We start from the raw sequence: 16,773 nt of genomic DNA on the forward strand, positions 1-16,773 counted from the left end.
AACTGTTTTTTCTTTTTCTACCAAGAAAGGATTAACTGCAGTACAACAGAAGAAGACAAGGTTTTGACAGATTTAGCAAGCATTCACGGAATCTGTCAAAAGTTCATTGTAGTCATCTATGATATGAGCAGATCAGCTCTTAGTACTATTTTAAGGGGAGTCCTTGGCAAGCAACAGCTTCAGGAGACCAAGTGTCCTGCGAAATCAAGTAATGATATCTAACCTGAACAGGGGCAATCTGTGAGCCAGACAAGCACCAAGGAAACATTTTCTGCAATGCATTTTGGCTGTGAGGCAATGATAAACTGTAATTTGTAAGACAATTCTAAAATTACTGATTAATTGGAGCACAGTATTTTCTAAGACCAGTCCATGTTGAAAAAGTGAAGACCAACACAGGACAAATGACAGTAGCCAGAAATACCAACACTGTGACAAATTGCCTTTAGCTGAGCTATTCTGAAGCAAATTCTAAGGGCATGTTTAAGCCTGTAGACATAAATACTATTGAGTCCTCAAGTTCTTGCTTACTGGTAGAATGGATTACAATAATCTGGTAGAATGGATTACAATTAATAATGTTCTAGCACATTTTATATGCATACATTTCTTTACAAGAGAATAATGTGTATTAATCTAGTTAATCTTATATATAAAATCATGTCTTCATGATTCAGTCCATATAATTTTTAATTAATCCTAATTGAAAAAAGAGCAAGATTTAAACAATATTTTCTGTTTCTGCAACTAATTTTTCAATAAAAGTCCTATAACAGTCACTTAGGGCAGTAAGCATTTGTTGTGGCCTACTGCAGTCCAGAGTAAAATTCAAAGCTTTTGATAAAAGGCAGTAATAGCTACTCAAACAGTGTTAATAACTGTGCCTTCTTCTGATCAATTGTTTTGCAATATCAGCATTTTAATCTCTAACTGAACTCCAGTTCTTTGCATTCTGCCAGCTACCAAAGTCACCAAGAAATAGAAGACTTCTGCTGGGCTGGGAATGTGGCAAGAAAAAGTAAGAGAGAAGAGCCACAAAACATCTTGTAGTATCATTCTGCATTTTCCCCTTTCAAATGCTTTCAGCAAACTACTGGAAATAAGCAGACAGAGGAAGTATCATTGTTATGAAATAGAATACAACAAGAACACAGTCATTTCTCTACTTAATAACTCATGTGAGAATCAAGAAATATAAGTAATTTTTAAAATAAAGTAGTTCAGTGTCTTTTTCACGGGATTATTATTCTCAGAAAATTCAGTTGTAATCCCGTTTATCTGAAAAGTGGTTGGATAGAAGCTATCTATCACTGGCAAGGCTAAACCGGATAGCCAAATAAGCAAAGTGATCTCTTATAAGAACTTTTGAAAGGAAAGGGATGGAGCTATTCACTAGTGCATCTATTTCCTTTTCCTAACTCTAATTTTTCTCGGCAAACCCCATACTGTCACTGTGTATATGCAGCAGAATAATGCATTGACATTAGTTATAGAATTATGGGATGAATATGTGCATTATGACATCCTGGAAAATTGATGCTCCTAACTTTTAATGTATTGCCATTATTGAAAATAATCTAGTTTTTCAAAAGAAACAGCAACAATAAAAGATTACTAGATAATAGCAGATCTTTATACCTTTTTGTCTACCAGTGCAGAGTAACTCCTTATAAATCATTAGACCAACTCTGCATTTATACAGTATCAGTGAATTCTGTATTTGGTTATCTACCTTGAAAGAAAAGATCCTGTAATATCTATGCTGTTCTGTATTCCAGGATCAATCCTTTAAAAAATACAGTCAAACATACCTTATGTGACCACAGAAATATGCTGATCCTCATTGTTAATAAAGAATATTCAATTTAAAATGAGATTATTCAGTGCAAGAAAGAGGAAGAGTTAACTACCTGTAGATGTCTGTTGTAGAATTGGGTTCAAAGTCTGAAAGGGAATCGACTTCAGGAGATGTGTAAATCTGTTTCAAATTCTGCTGGTAAGAGCTTGATCCTTCAAGAGAATCTTCTCTTCTGTATGACTGCAAACCATAATCTAACATGGAAGAAAACAGGAAGCAAACTATTCCGTGGGTACTTCTCTGAAACATGTGCATTACTAGACAGTAACACAACCAGTCTGAAGGAATTAATCTTCCCTATATGAAATACAAATCTTAGTCTAAAAAGAGTGTGTGTCTTGTGGTCTCGTTCCTCTAAACCAATTGCAAATACAGGATCTGGAAACTGAGTATTTGGGTGAGACCGCATGACAGCAGGGAAGTTGAACCCTTCCAAACAGAATAATTTTATGATTTTATAAAATTATATTCAGACAATAGGCTATCTTCAGTGCAAGAGTTAGCATGCAAATGCAGGCTTCTGTTCTACACATCCCCTGATCCTTATCTGTGGTGTTATGTTGCTAGAGTAATTACAAGTTAGACAGGCTAGAACTACTGAAAATCAAATGGTGGGCTTTACCTGCACACCAGTAGGTTCAGAACAAAGGCGTAAGTGTGAAACATCTTTGCAGCTATACTTTTAGCCTAACATAGAACTGATTCTCAGCATGTGACAGTATCAGAGAGGAGAAAAAGCCAACTGACTGCAGTTTTCTTTCTCATAGGAACAGCACTCTGCTGAGTGTATGGGAAAGCAGAATGCAGATGTCTGGTTTTGCCTGGAGTGACCTCTAATTAAGATGGTCCTAGAGATTCATTCTTTATGTTGGAGATCATTGTAGTTTTTTAGATAGCTTCCCCACTGGTTATTTGTGAGGTGTGTTTAACATTATCACATCCAGATAAACCATGAATATTTGCAGTCTCTACATTGCTAGCAGTTAACTTCTGAACAATTTCACAGGTACCCCGTTTAATTCAGAGGAGCTGTGGTAAAGTGATGCAGTTGATGTAATCCAACTATCTCAATTTTTTATGCTTTTCTCCAAAACAGGCCCTAAGCGAAGTAGGCTGTTCTGAAGGCAGCAGGATACTAAATGAGTTGGAGATGCCGGCATGGCCCTGTGTAGGATCCTTAGTCATAGGATGAACCACTGAAAGACAGATCTGTTGCTGCTGTTTTTTAAGATCGCTGTGGGTTATAGAGTGTTATAACTACTTTGTGGGGGAAGTAGAAGAGATGATCATTGCTTTCACTCCCTTTGGCAGCTGCAAACTAAACTAGACTCTCGGGTGGTTTTCCTGTCCCCACAGGCTGTCTTCTTGTCCCAGGAGCAGACTAGATGTGTAGCTCTGTCTCTGGGAGAATACAATTCAGTTTTGTGTACAGGACTGAAAAGCTCTTAGAAGAGTCTGCTTTTCTCCATTAAACTACCCGGTGTTTACCAGCCAGCATTATTCCATGTCTTTACAGAATTGTAAACCAGGTTTTCTCTCTGTATCAAAACTGAAAATGAGACAGAGTTTCTGCTCAGACTGATGTTGATGGACTCTATCATTTGTGAGATATGATGTGTGCATCAGTGACACACATTAAATGAATTGACATGATAATGTAACATGAAACTTGCTTCAGCATTGGACACTTCTGGTGAAGGCTGGTACAGTCAGAATTTTGAGTATGAAATCCATATACATTAGTGTGTTAGCTGGACAGTTTTGAAATTTTGTTTCTTATTTTCTCTTTACCTGCAATTTTACAAACCCATCGGTCATCTATCACACAGTTACTAGACTTCAACCGTCCATGATACATTTTGTGGTGGTGAAGATAGGCCATTCCTTGTGCAGTATCAGTAGCAAATGAAAACCTGAAAGACAATAATCAGTGAGCAAGTATTTCCACTAAACCTTCACTCAAGAGTGGCTCCAAAGCCTACTGAAGTTGACAGAAAGTTTTCCTATGACGGCAATAGCTTTCAATTTGTGTCCCCATGCTCGTTTTTCAAAAAAACTTTAGGTGGTTTGTTGAAAGCCCTTAACTCCCTCTCAGTTGTCTTAAGTCCAAAGGCCTTTAGCCTCTTTCAAGACAGTTGAGTTTCTTCTAAAAATTCTCAGCATCTTTGTATCCTTGAGAGTGCTTTCAAATACTTACAAGAGAAACAATTTTTTTTATTAACTTTCTCACTCTATTTGCAGAGTTTCCTCCCTTACAATCTTTTTCTTTGCTGAAGGCAGAAGTAGAGTGTTCCAAGGAGATTTTTTTTCATAGAACAATGTCATTGCCTCTGTGGAAGTTTCATTGACAATGTGAGCTCATTTTCTGTATTGGTAAATATAATAAAGTGTTTGTAGGTATGCTAATCATTTCACAAATATGTCTTCACAAACAGAGATGACAGCGATTTTTAATTAAATGGAGATGCCCCAAATATTTGGGAACAAAATGAAGTTACATGGGAAAAAAGGTTTAAAACCAGTTTTGCAGTATAACTAGAGGTGGGTTGGCTCAGCATGACCAGTACTAAATATATGATTGCTCAAAAATCCGCAAGATAAGTTGGGCTGGATATTGGAATTCACTTTCTTTCTTCTTCATTCTCTCCATATCACAGTGTTGGCCTGTCTACCCAGGGACTTTAACTAAAATTAACATCTTGTCTTAAACAACACATAGCACAATTTGTGTCATTTAGCTTTTCAAAAGTGTTTTTCTACCTGAAGCCCCAGTTCAGAGGAATGTCTTCATTGAGCAGAACATCACACAGGCTGCCTTTGGGGCAGTACTCTGTCACAATGGCAACATTTGGAACCTCTATACAACCTCCAATGAATTTGCAGAGATTGGGATGGTCAAGTTCCCTGTGAAAATCAACAGAAATCACATCACACCAGCAATTTTCATGGTTGTCCCTCCTGCTGTTTGTAGAGTAACTGTGAATCCAAGTGCCTTGCCTCATGATGTAGAGAGAAAAGTAAAACAGGTATGAGATTTTGATCTGGTGTCAAAGTTTGAAAGAAAGAGGAATATGAATTTAGAGATTTGGACAGATTTTAACCCCTAAAGAACCAGTGTAAAAATGGAACAACATACCCTTCTCATGCTTCGCTTCTTACCTTACTTGCTTTACTTCTTTACGTATAGATTTGGACAGCGTGAATGCCTTCTTCATTATTTTCTTTATGGCCACTGTTCTACCATCGCTGAAACAGAATGAAATGCTGTTCACAGAGTTTTAGGCCAGCTTCATAAGACAGACAGACTACAAAAATGTACTCGATATTTCTTCTACATCTTTAGAGACAAGGCACAGAAGTTAAGCATGTCCATATGTGGGTGTAATTCTGAATCTGAGTACACGACAGGTGACAGGGCCCTGTTTCTATGGTAAGGGAAGCATTAGTGATTTTATTAAAGCATCCTTGGTCTGTGGATTACATTTGGAATGTGAGACTGTTAGAGTCAGTTGAGGTAGTTGGATGATGGAGTAGCAGCAAAAGGAATGTCAGAACTACTGAAACACATAGAGCAACATCCCTGTTATCCATTGCTTCTGTCTACTGTTTTGGAGATCCACCACTGATATTTAACATCCTTTTGTTCTCATGGGTTGAAGCATTCTCAGCAATGAAGCAGCTGAGTGTGATAGACAGCAAAGCAGTTTTCCTTGGAATAATAAAGGAATCCATTGGAGATACATGCAGGAATTTAAGTGATACCCACCATATAAATACAAAGTATGGGGTCTGTAGTGTAGTAAGTGTGGGTGCTTTGCCAATGAGACTGAATACCCCCTTCATACATCTTTCACCCTTGATGAACATGTTTGACCTTGATTCATCTGAGGAAAATTATGATATTAAAAGTGTTATAATTCAGAAAGAAGTAGCAAAATTGCTCACAGTAAAAGATCTATGCTGGACACATGGTCTCATCAATGAAGTGGCTTTGATTTTCCAGAACAGTGATCTATGCTGAAAAGGCAGCTGCTTCCCCAGCTGATGATCCTAAGCTCCTGTATCTGCAAAGCACAGATCCTGCCCTGTGTATTCAAATGGTAGGTATTACTTCCAACTTTGCGCATATGCCACCCCTTTCCCCTAATTATAGTATTTTTATGGGAAGAATTGCTTTCCAGATAGTAGGATATGGCTATACTGTTTCCCCATATAGTTATGTAATGCACCTTTATAATGTGATCTAGAGATAAAATGCTCTATATCTTCAGTCATGTCAGCTGGTTTAAAGACAAGATTTCTAATGTGCTACTGTATAGGATGCCACTCTTTAGTGCAAATTACCTAGATGTGCTCTACCTGCATTTTTGAAAAAGGGCTGCATAAAAGGCTTGGTTCCAAATATATTTCAACAGTAAGGGCCATTCATTAACGGATGCAAGACATGTTACGTAGCCACAGCCTTTTAACAAGTCCTCAAGAGAAGAGGAGAAATGTCTACCAAAACAGAAGCCTGGCATATAAGACATTCCACAGCTAGTATGTGATACAGAAGTTAGATGATGATATTTACTGGATTTGCCCTAGAAGCAAGGTGAAACCATAGTATAATAGGTACTGCAGTAAATGAGTAATATATTGACTTACTATCTCCCAGTCTGGGTGAAGTGCTGTTTCCTGGACACGTTAGCAGCTGCTGTGCAGGAGCTCAGAGCAGTGATGCAGCTGGCATTGGAGTCACTGGGTGCTGGGGGAGCACTCATCATACTTCCTGTTGCTGTCCATACTATGCGATCTAAATTGGGTAGGGGATGAGAAAAGACACCTGAAGATGCATATTGCCAAGGTAGAGATTCAAGAGGCAGATAAACACAGGGAATTCTCCAAATCTTTGCATCTTGGCTGGTCTTGTTAACACTTAAGACAGAAAGCTATTGCTTGGAATGTGACTGCTGCATAAAAAGAAGTTCCAGAGGTGATTCATTGCTAGAGAACCTGCCCACTAGCCCCCAGGATTTGATGCAAGTTTTGTTTTTCTGCTCTTGGGGTGATTAGCCCTTGCTGTTACTTAGATGCCAAGGACAGAACCCAGGGAAGCAGAGCAAGCCCTGTGCCATACTTTAATGAGTCTACTTGGAGCTCTTAGAAGACTGTAAAGTACAGGGATGTGGCAAGTGATTCTGACACCAGAGGGAAGTCAGTTAAGAGCAACAATACAGTCAGGTGAAAAAAAAAAAAAAAATCAGTGATCTCAATGTATGTTTTTTAACCAGCTCAAGGTAACAAAATGGATTTCAAAATAAATTCAGTGAATTACGTATCAATTCACCATTTCAAATTAAAAACCAGATTTAGCCAATTAGTCTCAGCCTTGCTGAAACCTCTCAACTCTCCCTGGTATTAGTATCCAATAAAGTGTTGCTGAGGAAGTTCAGCATCTTACCTTGCATCAGGACTGCCATGTTCCCACACCATAGTATTATCTATACACAGTTCAAAGTTGCATTGACATTGGGACCCTTTCTACAGCATTCCACACAGATTTCCAATAGAGATCCCTGAGGTAACTTGAGAATAAGAGTGTATATATACATATATATGGTGCAATGCACCAAAAAAAAAAAAAAAAGTTAACTTGAAAAAATAATTTTTCACAGTACAGGCTACATACCCTGTGTACAGCACAGCTGAAGTGTTTCTATTTAGATAACTCTACATTTCAGGCTACTATGGGTATCTCTGGACAGCTCTGTCCATATGAGGCATACTGTCTGTTTCCAAATCTCATCATATTATCAGACGTCATTACGACGATGTCATAGTATTAAAATGGCAAATTACTAACCTTGTTTGATGCAGGTGAAGTCTATAATCCAGCTTTCATCCCAAAACATCTTTTGTTTCTGATATTGAAACCACTACAAAAATAAATCAAATTAATTCCTGATGTAGCCCTACTGTCTTTGAAGGAATAGAACTGAGATTATTTTTTTCAAATATGAAAGTTTGTAAGTATTCAAAGAAAATCTGATGTTTAGGCATCCAACATGTATCTTTTAAGTAACATTAGACCCAAGAGTATTAATAACAGGCTTAGAAGAAGACAGCATCTAATAAATATCTTAAAAAATGTACATTCTATATTTTAGAATCTGATTACATGTCATATTTTGCATTGGCTACAAATTCTCCATTATTATCAATACATCTTATGCACTACATCTACATCTCAGCCTGGACATCAGATGAGTAGTTTACATGACCTCGTGTAATGGAATGTCCTATGCTATAAGAGCATGACAACACACTACATCCCAACCCCAAGATAAGGAGCAGTACATCTGTAATGGAATTAGCCCCTGATCCATAAACGAGGTTATCTTATGTCAAATACTCTGGCATGAAGAATATTAGGTAGGGATTCTGTGACTACTTTATGAAAAAGGAATCAAGCCAATGGCTGATTTTCTGTAGAGCTGACATGCAAAACTAACATAGAAAGTGTAAACACATGCTTTCAAAAGAGGAGCAGCTGTTTCTATACATTTGTTATAGCTGCAGTGAACACCAAAATGTCAGACTAAAGCAGCATTTTAGCATCATTATACCATTTTTTATAGTGTGGATTTTAATATTGGGAATAACACACACACACTGAAAGAGGTAACACACCCAGATAATATGCAAGGAACAGGGTGTTGATATTTTGATAGAAATTTATTACAAATATAGACCTCACTGAAACAAAATTGCATCATCTCATTTATTTCAAAAGGTTTTTGAGAAAAGATCTCTACATTTTATCTTGCAAAGGTATGATTTAACAAAGACATATTAGCTAGAAGTGACCACTAGGCTTGCTACAGACACTAATATCAAAGGAATCCTCTCTACTTGAATGATTAAAGATGGCCTTAATTTCCCAGGTGGTTCTTTTTACATTATATTAATTACTGAACTGGATAAAAGGATCCTTCCTATCTTGTTTACTTATCACCTAAGTAAAACATTTAAAAAAAAAAAAAAAAAGAAGATACAGCAGAAGTTAGAAGGAATAAGGAATAAGTATACATAAATGCAAGAAGAAAAAAATAAACCTCAAGACCTACAGAAAGATATCAGAAACAAAAATTTTGCTACAAGGTCTTTAGATAAACATATGCAAGGCCAAGAAACTCCATTGCTCTTTCTAAAATGCCAGTTGTTTAAAACTGTCTGAACTTCTCATCTGTCCGATTACACATTTCTATGAGATCATATTGTTTTACAAGACAGTTACTATAAACACATTGTCACAGCTGCCCCGTGCATTATAAATGCTCAAATAGTTTTCAATCAACACTGCTTCCATTCCCAACTCACAAAGCCACACAAAATGTCACGAAACAGAGAAAAAGCCTATTTGTGATTCAGGCCTCCTGCAGTACCTTACTTGGTAGGCCATCAGCCTTTTCCTGCTCATTCCCTCTCAGTGCACTTGCACACTTCAGATGCTCACCGCAGCTGCAGTACAAGATGAAAAGAGAAGGAATCCCTGAGGAAAGAGGAGCCTACTGATTTGCAGCCTTTATAAGCCAAACCCAAAGAAATTATGTTATGTAAATAGTCAATATAATGACTATAGCTGCCATATTCACCTGCGAAATCCTTGTTACAAAATTCAGAAAAGGATTTTTATTCAGGATGCAGACACATGAGGAATGTGTCCCAGAAGCACTGTGAAGTAATAAGCCATAATAGCATGCTGTCTTCTCTTTATACAGACATTTTCATTTAAAGGTATCCAAAATTACTTCTTCCATATTCATACACTCCTCTCTCCTCGTTCTCTTTTTGTTTTTCCTTCATAAGTCTGTAATAATTTATATCTATTATGCAGAATTAATCACCTTGAACTGAACCAAACTGGTTCAGTTACACTAAGAAAATGGGCTTATTAAAAAAAAAAAAATAAAATTAAAAAAAAAATCATCCTCTTCTCATTATTTCTTTTTTCTTTTGAGAATATCCTAAGTTGAATGTTTTCCATCATATTTGGACTCTGAGATTTAATATCCTCTAGTGGAGCTAATCCCTTTATGAATTCACCTATTTTGTTTTTTAAATCATTTATACTTCTGGCCTCCATAGGGTTTTGAAGCAGTTTATTTCACAGCAGAGTTTCCTTCCAAGTAAAAAGTACTCTTACTTTACTGGCATGCCCTAGTTCCCATGTTGTGAAAAACCTCTTTTTCCTTTAGCATTGTATATCCATTCTTCTGTTGCATTCCTCTTCAGTCTTCTCTCTTACAGGATGGAAATTCCTAGACCAATAAGCCTCCCCTCATAAGGAAGCCAAAAGTTGTTTCCCTTCCTTCTGCTTTCTTCCACAGCACATAGGTCTGGATGCAGAAGAAAATCTATCCCTCTGCTAAAAGAGAGCTCCACTCTAACTAACCAAATCATGGAAGTAAGAGAAAGGAAATAGAAGAGTAGAGAAACGATACTTACTATGACTGTCAAAATGAAGCCAGTGCAGACTAAACATATTGGTAAGGCAATTGCTATCCTAGCATCAGCAGACAGTGGGCATTCCCCACAATCTGCCGGACAGATAGAGCAGCCTTCTTCCTCCTCACAAAAGCCATCTCCACAGACTGATTAGAAAAGAAAACACAAACCGGAATATTTTAAGGCTGTTTCATACATCCATGAGGTTGTAGTCAGATTTAAACACATGGTTCTTGAGCTGGGAAACTTGAAAGTACCAGAAAGAATAAATTCTGAAGAATCTAGGCAGCATCCCAGCAGCTGAAAGAATAATCTGAATTTTTGAAGTGATACAGAATCTCTCTGATCAGATTAAATTGTTTATGGCATCAGAGCCTTTGATATGTTTTGTGTATATATCTCTTCATCACTATGTTTCTCATTGTCCATCTGTTTTTTTCTGATACTTAAAGTTCCTCAAGGCAGACATTGTCTTTTGTATTCTTTGTACTTAATCCAGCCCTTAAGATCCCCAGAAGCCAGGGACCCTTCCTCAGCACTAGCAGAAGACACTGGGTACTGCAGAATCAAACCTTGCAACCCATACTTCAAGGACTTTGTTTTCTCCAAGGACTTATATAAATTATCAGCAGTATCAGATGTGACTTAAAACAAAAGCCCTAAAGGACAAAACTCCTTCTCACGTGTCCTGAATGGTGTTTCAATTTTACCTCTGTGACTAAACTAGTACCATGCTGTACTTCAGCCTTCTGAGATGGGCTGAAGGTATTATTCTGTCACTATGTAATATATTTTTTTTAAAAAGTCTCAACAAAACAAAATCCACTGCTCAGTAATAATTCTGCCTCAGTACATTTAATTCCAGTATAATACCAGGATAATCACAGACATCACTTCCTGCCTTAGGGGATAACCTGCATTTAAAAAAATTATTTTCTGATAAATTGCAAGTTTCCTGGAAAAGTCAGCTGCAGCTCTCTTGAATAGCAAATTCTATGGATAAACGCTTGCATCCACATTGGAGTTGCTTTGGTCCTTTTTTTTTTTTTCATAACCTTGGGAAACACATTCTCAAATGCCCAAAAGAGTAGCTAACGAGTACTGTGATAACAATACTGTTTTCCCAATATTTTTCTTCAGGTTGTGTGTTTAATTTATTAAATAAAGTCCACTGTTAAAATTTTAGGTCGCTAAGAGAATTGTTAGTTATTTCTGCTTCTCTGCATGCAGCTATATTAAAGTGAATGAAAGACGGATGCCTCTGGGAGCAATTGACTTTAAATGGGAACAAGGAAACCAAGATGGGTTTCTACATTTCCAATATGCTTAGAATAGTCTGTTCCCCTTCAGATGAAGAGTGTCCAAATCCTCATAACATACTAACTGGAAGAATATTTTCACATCCCCATCAACTGCAGACAAGCCTTGTAGTACCCAAAGCCATTGGTCACAGTATTTGACTCTACCTATTTGACAAGAGTGGCTTCCTACTGTTCTAGATTCACAGGTTAGAAGCTCAAACACTTTTTCAGATGTTCAGTGTTATGTGAAAAAGAATTTTAGGATTACTTTTGTGTATTTTCAATGATAAGGGGGGCTAGGAATCCCTTTTGCTCTTGGTAACCCTGCATGAGTGTTAAAAGCATTGAGATTTGCAGTCAATAAGCAATTCCCTCACATCTTCATTTTGTGTCATACCTACTGCAGGAAGGACTGTGGTTTTTGCCTCCAGAGCAACTTGCATTCTTCCAACTCTGATGTGTGCAATGAGAGAAGTCACACCCACATGAACTAAAACCACCTGCCAAACAAGTGAACAAAGCAGCAAATATCAAAACTTCACTCACATACAGTAGGCTGTTATATCAACCATTGTCCCATTATGGTGTCTTGCAAAAGAATATGTGCATTTTTTTCAGAATCAGGAAGGACAAGTTCCCCAAGTATTGACTGGGGAAACAAACAGAAGCAGAGAAGACAACTCTCGTGGGAAAGGCAGGTCTGATTCCCCTCTTGGTATGTAATTTTTTCACCAGGCAGGGCTATCAGCCTATGCGTTCTGCCAGGTTTGCTTCCCTGTTACTTCTCCTGGGTAGAAGCCCCCTAATGACCATATTAACCTGCCACACAGTCCAGTCAATAGTGGAATATATTGTTAGTGTAGGCTATCTGTCCCTTTGACAGATTAGGCTATTGTCTTCCCTCCCACCCCATTACATCTACTAACTTCCTAAGGAGTAGTGTCAAAAACTGTTACTTCCAAGTCAAGTCAGCTGGGAATTGATATTACTCAGCTGTATCATTAACACACATAACTGACAAATAAATGAGATAGGGAACATGTACATGAACTGCACTAAACTAGTAGCTAGTAAGCTCCGAAAAGAGCCAACTAGGTGAAATCCTATATGAAATAAATACACCTTACCTTGGCAGTCCAGTTTCTTTGGCTCATTTTTCCAGCTGTAGACAAAGTATGAGTAAATATCTGGCCATCATCTGGGATCCATGGACCACATATTCCTCCTCTACCCTTTATCAGACATATTGGTTATGTCAGTAAACCACGACACAATTAAAATCCTAGATACTCCTCTTTTACTTTCTTAAAATGACTCATGTTCTCTACCAGCAAATAAAGTGATATTTCGTAACCAAATCTATAAAAATGGCAAACCACAAGCAACACTGTTTTGTGATAAAATAAGAGAGAAGTAATTGTTCCTATACTGAGTTAAAAACTCACAATTGTTGTATTTTAAGACATGAGTCAAAATGTGGTCCCAAATTTGAACTGCAGTAATTCTACGAAGTTAATACATTTTTTCAAGATTTGCTGTACTAGAACCAGAATCAGAATCATATCCCACTTTTTATACTTTTTCTAAAGGGATTTTATGGCAGTTTCCTTTTTGATATGACAGTTGGGTTTTTTTTCTTTAATGAGGAAAGAAGGCATCTCTTCTGTGCATATTTGCAGAGCATTTATCAGTAAAACTGTTAAGATGTAAACCTTCCAGAAACTGCAACCACAGAGGATTATTTTGACTGTCTTAAGATCTTGCATTTTTTTGTTTGTTTGAAAAGATTGTCTCCTGACTCCAGATGTTTCTTTGCACATTTCTTTCAATGCACTGTAAGACACAGACCAAATAAAATGAAATGGAGTTCACGTTAACCAAGATAAAATGTTTTAAAAGTCATGACTGAAAAAAACCCACCACCAGCAAAACCTCCTCTTGAGTAATGGAAAAAGCTTGTTTTGAAATGTTTCTTCAATCTTATACAGTGATATTCATGGCCTTATTTCTGCTTGACAGGCAACCTGCTTAGATTTCTAAGCAGGAACTGAAATACTTACAGTACTACAAGGAAGCCAGATGATGCATGTTGGCTACATGCTTTCACCTTTTCCAAGCAGAACTAATTGTGAGAGTAAGAAATAATGGAGAGGTCACCACAGTGATGGAATGCAGAGGTTCTTTACTATGGTTCTAAACAAAAGTTTTGATGTGATGGTTCCACTGGGGATTTCTCTTTTAAATCAAAGTCCCAGTATTAGCTAGGGCCCCCAGGGAGTCATTAGTAAAACAGCTCCTTAAGAAGAGACTGCCAAGAAGTAAGCTAGAGCTCTTGTGGAGACAGTAAGCCTTCACACAGAAGGGTACATGAAATAGCCACAAGACATGTAGATTAGATTTTCTATTACACCATCTTTGATCACGAAGAATGTGTCAGATTGCCAGAAGGGAGATCAACTGGAAAGACAGGGGAAATACATGAAGGTTATTATGCAGGGCAAGTCTTACCTCACAGATTAAAAAAATTTTAAAATGTGACCCAAACTGTACTGTTAGAGTCAGAATTTTAGATGGTCATTCAAAGAGGTACAGGCTCTTACAATGAGCCAAGGAAGCAAGTTAAGAATGGATCCTGCCTACAATGAATGAACAAATTTTGTTATCCTGTATTTGGATTCCTTGTTTTGCTCTGATCTAATACAGAAAAATCATTCCATCTCAGAACATGTGTATACAGGCTTGTTCTACAAGTCAAAGCCACTGATACTCACCCCACTTGACTGCCGTAATTCAATAAAATCGCTCAGGGTCCCCCTATAAGCTGCAAAGACAGTAACACCTTCAACAGACAATTTGCCCTGCTTGCTTTAGAATGAAATGATCTGTCTCTACTGAGTATACATAGCTCTGAGTCAAGTAATCTCAAAGAGATGAAACTGGCCCCACTAATCATGAGAGATTCTGAATTCTGATGTCAAAAAATCCAGCAATGTGCTTTGCAGCCTCAGCATCCAGTGCAAAACAAATCTAAACCTGACAGATATTCCCACAGTGGTTTTAGTGAACTATAGATTTGGTCTAATTGTAAGCACAGAAAGAGTTCATAAACTTCATTATAATTCAGTAGCAAGAACAGAGCACATGATGCTTGCACCTTTATACTAACCATGAAGGCTAAAGGACAGGAGTGAATGTTGGCATGGTAGACACAGCAGTTCTCCCCATTCGCATCTTTCCAGCTGGCAGGGCATTCATGCTCCTCGCAGAATTTCTTTGCAGCAGTAGCATTGCTAGTTAAGCAGCAGAGAGAGAGAGAGAGAATCTTTTATATTCATTCCTGATTCGCCCAAATTGCAACAAGCACAGGAAAGCCTGTCTTTATCCTGCACAGAAAAATTGGCAGCAAAAACCTATGCAGTGAAATAAACAGTTACACCATTTCTTTCTGTTTTGTCTTGCTTCTGGTTGAAGTGCTCCTAGAGCAATCAAGATTGCTGTCAGCTGGACCACTGTCTCCTGCTATCCAGCAGGGACTTCTGACAGATACCATGCTGCAAGCTGGCACCAACCTCCACTTCTCTCCCCATTCATGATCAGATGGGATTACTCAGCACTGCTGCATTTAGCACAGAAGATAGCATTACTCTACTTCCACTATCAGAAATATGTGTCCCTGGCTATTTTCATTCTCAGTGTTTTCAATTATGTACCTTCATCTATGTATGTGATACATACATATATATCATTCAACTCCATGTTTCACTTCACAACCCAAACAGTGAAGGAAAATAACTATATTGGACAACAGTATCAGATACTTCAATATTTCAAACCAAAATTTTAGAGTGAAATGTGGACTTTACAAATAGACTGTTCTGCAAAAGAAGGTGGGCCTTTTGAAAGTTCATCCCCGAAAGATGAATGTAGTTATCTGGAAATGTCTGATGTAACACTTTTTCCAACTGTTTCCTCAGTTACACTTTCAATTGGTTACCACTCTAATAAATCTGGCTTCAAAATAATTTTCCACAAACATGTGGAACTTGGTAGATATAGCCAGACTTAGCTGTAGGGTTTACTTTAAATCACAGAATCACAGAATCATCAAGGTTGGAAAAGACCTTGAAGATCATCCAATCCAACCATTGACCTAACACTGACAGTTCTCAACTACACCAGATCCCTCAGCACTATGTTGATCCAACTGATAAACACCTCCAGGGATGGGGACTCCGCCACCTCCCTGGGCAGCCCATTCCAACACCTAACAACCCCTTCTGTAAAGAAATGCTTCCTAATATCCAGTCTAAACCTTCCCTGGTGCAACTTGAGGCCATTCCCTCTTGTCCTATTGCTTGTTACGTGGTTAAAGAGACTCGTCCCCAGCTCTCTGCACCCTCCTTTCAGGGAGCTGTAGAGGGTGATGAGGTCTCCCCTCAGCCTCCTCCTCTCCACACTAAACACCCCCAGTTCCCTCAGCCGCTCCTCGTACGACCTGTGCTCCAGACCCTGCACCAGCTCTGTTGCCCTTCTCTGGACACGCTCGAGTCATTCAATGTCCTTTTTGGAGTGAGGGGCCCAAAACTGAACCCAGACATCGAGGTGCGGCCTCACCAGTGCCGAGTACAGGGGTCAGATCCCTTCCCTGTCCCTGCTGGCCACGCTAGTGCTGACACAAGCCAGGATGCCATTGGCCTTCTTGGCCCCCTGGGCACACTGCTGGCTCCTGTTCAGCTGGCTGTCAATCAACCCCCCCAGGTCCCTCTCTGACTGGCAGCTCTCCAGCCACTCCTCCCCAAGCCTGTAGCGCTGCTGGGGGTTGTTGTGGCCCAAGGGCAGCCCCCGGCATTTGCCCTCAGTGAAACTCCCCCAGTTGGGCTCAGCCCATGGCTCCAGCCTGTCCAGGTCTCTCTGCAGAGCCTCCCTACCCTCGAGCAGATCAACACTCCCACCCAACTGGGTGTCACCTGCAAACTGACTGAGGGTGCACTCGATCTCCTCATCAATATTATGCACTTGTGATGGATCTCTATGAAGCAATGCCGGAACACCAGAGTTTATTTTTCAGTTTGTTTTTAATGAAAGAAGAACTAGTCAGTAATGAGTATTATAGATTTAAGACAG

The 16,773-nt window shown here is 38.6% G+C and overlaps 1 protein-coding gene across 1 annotated transcript in view; it reads right to left on the minus strand.

Moving 5' to 3' along the window:
• LOC141973812 (atrial natriuretic peptide receptor 1-like) overlaps window positions 1-16,773 on the minus strand; it is a 33,969-nt gene that overhangs the window by 11,922 nt on the left and 5,274 nt on the right. Inside the window, exons 5-14 of the mRNA XM_074932724.1 lie at window positions 14,816-14,939; window positions 12,777-12,881; window positions 12,047-12,149; window positions 10,349-10,494; window positions 7,704-7,776; window positions 6,506-6,653; window positions 5,018-5,104; window positions 4,619-4,762; window positions 3,650-3,771; window positions 1,911-2,052 (exon numbers count right to left, since the gene is read on the minus strand). Of these exons, the coding sequence (XP_074788825.1) occupies window positions 1,911-2,052; window positions 3,650-3,771; window positions 4,619-4,762; window positions 5,018-5,104; window positions 6,506-6,653; window positions 7,704-7,776; window positions 10,349-10,494; window positions 12,047-12,149; window positions 12,777-12,881; window positions 14,816-14,939 (1,194 nt within the window). The remainder of the gene's footprint in view (window positions 1-1,910; window positions 2,053-3,649; window positions 3,772-4,618; window positions 4,763-5,017; window positions 5,105-6,505; window positions 6,654-7,703; window positions 7,777-10,348; window positions 10,495-12,046; window positions 12,150-12,776; window positions 12,882-14,815; window positions 14,940-16,773) is intronic.

The sequence above is a fragment of the Athene noctua genome, chromosome Z (assembly GCF_965140245.1).
Source record: "Athene noctua chromosome Z, bAthNoc1.hap1.1, whole genome shotgun sequence".
NCBI lineage: Eukaryota > Metazoa > Chordata > Aves > Strigiformes > Strigidae > Athene > Athene noctua.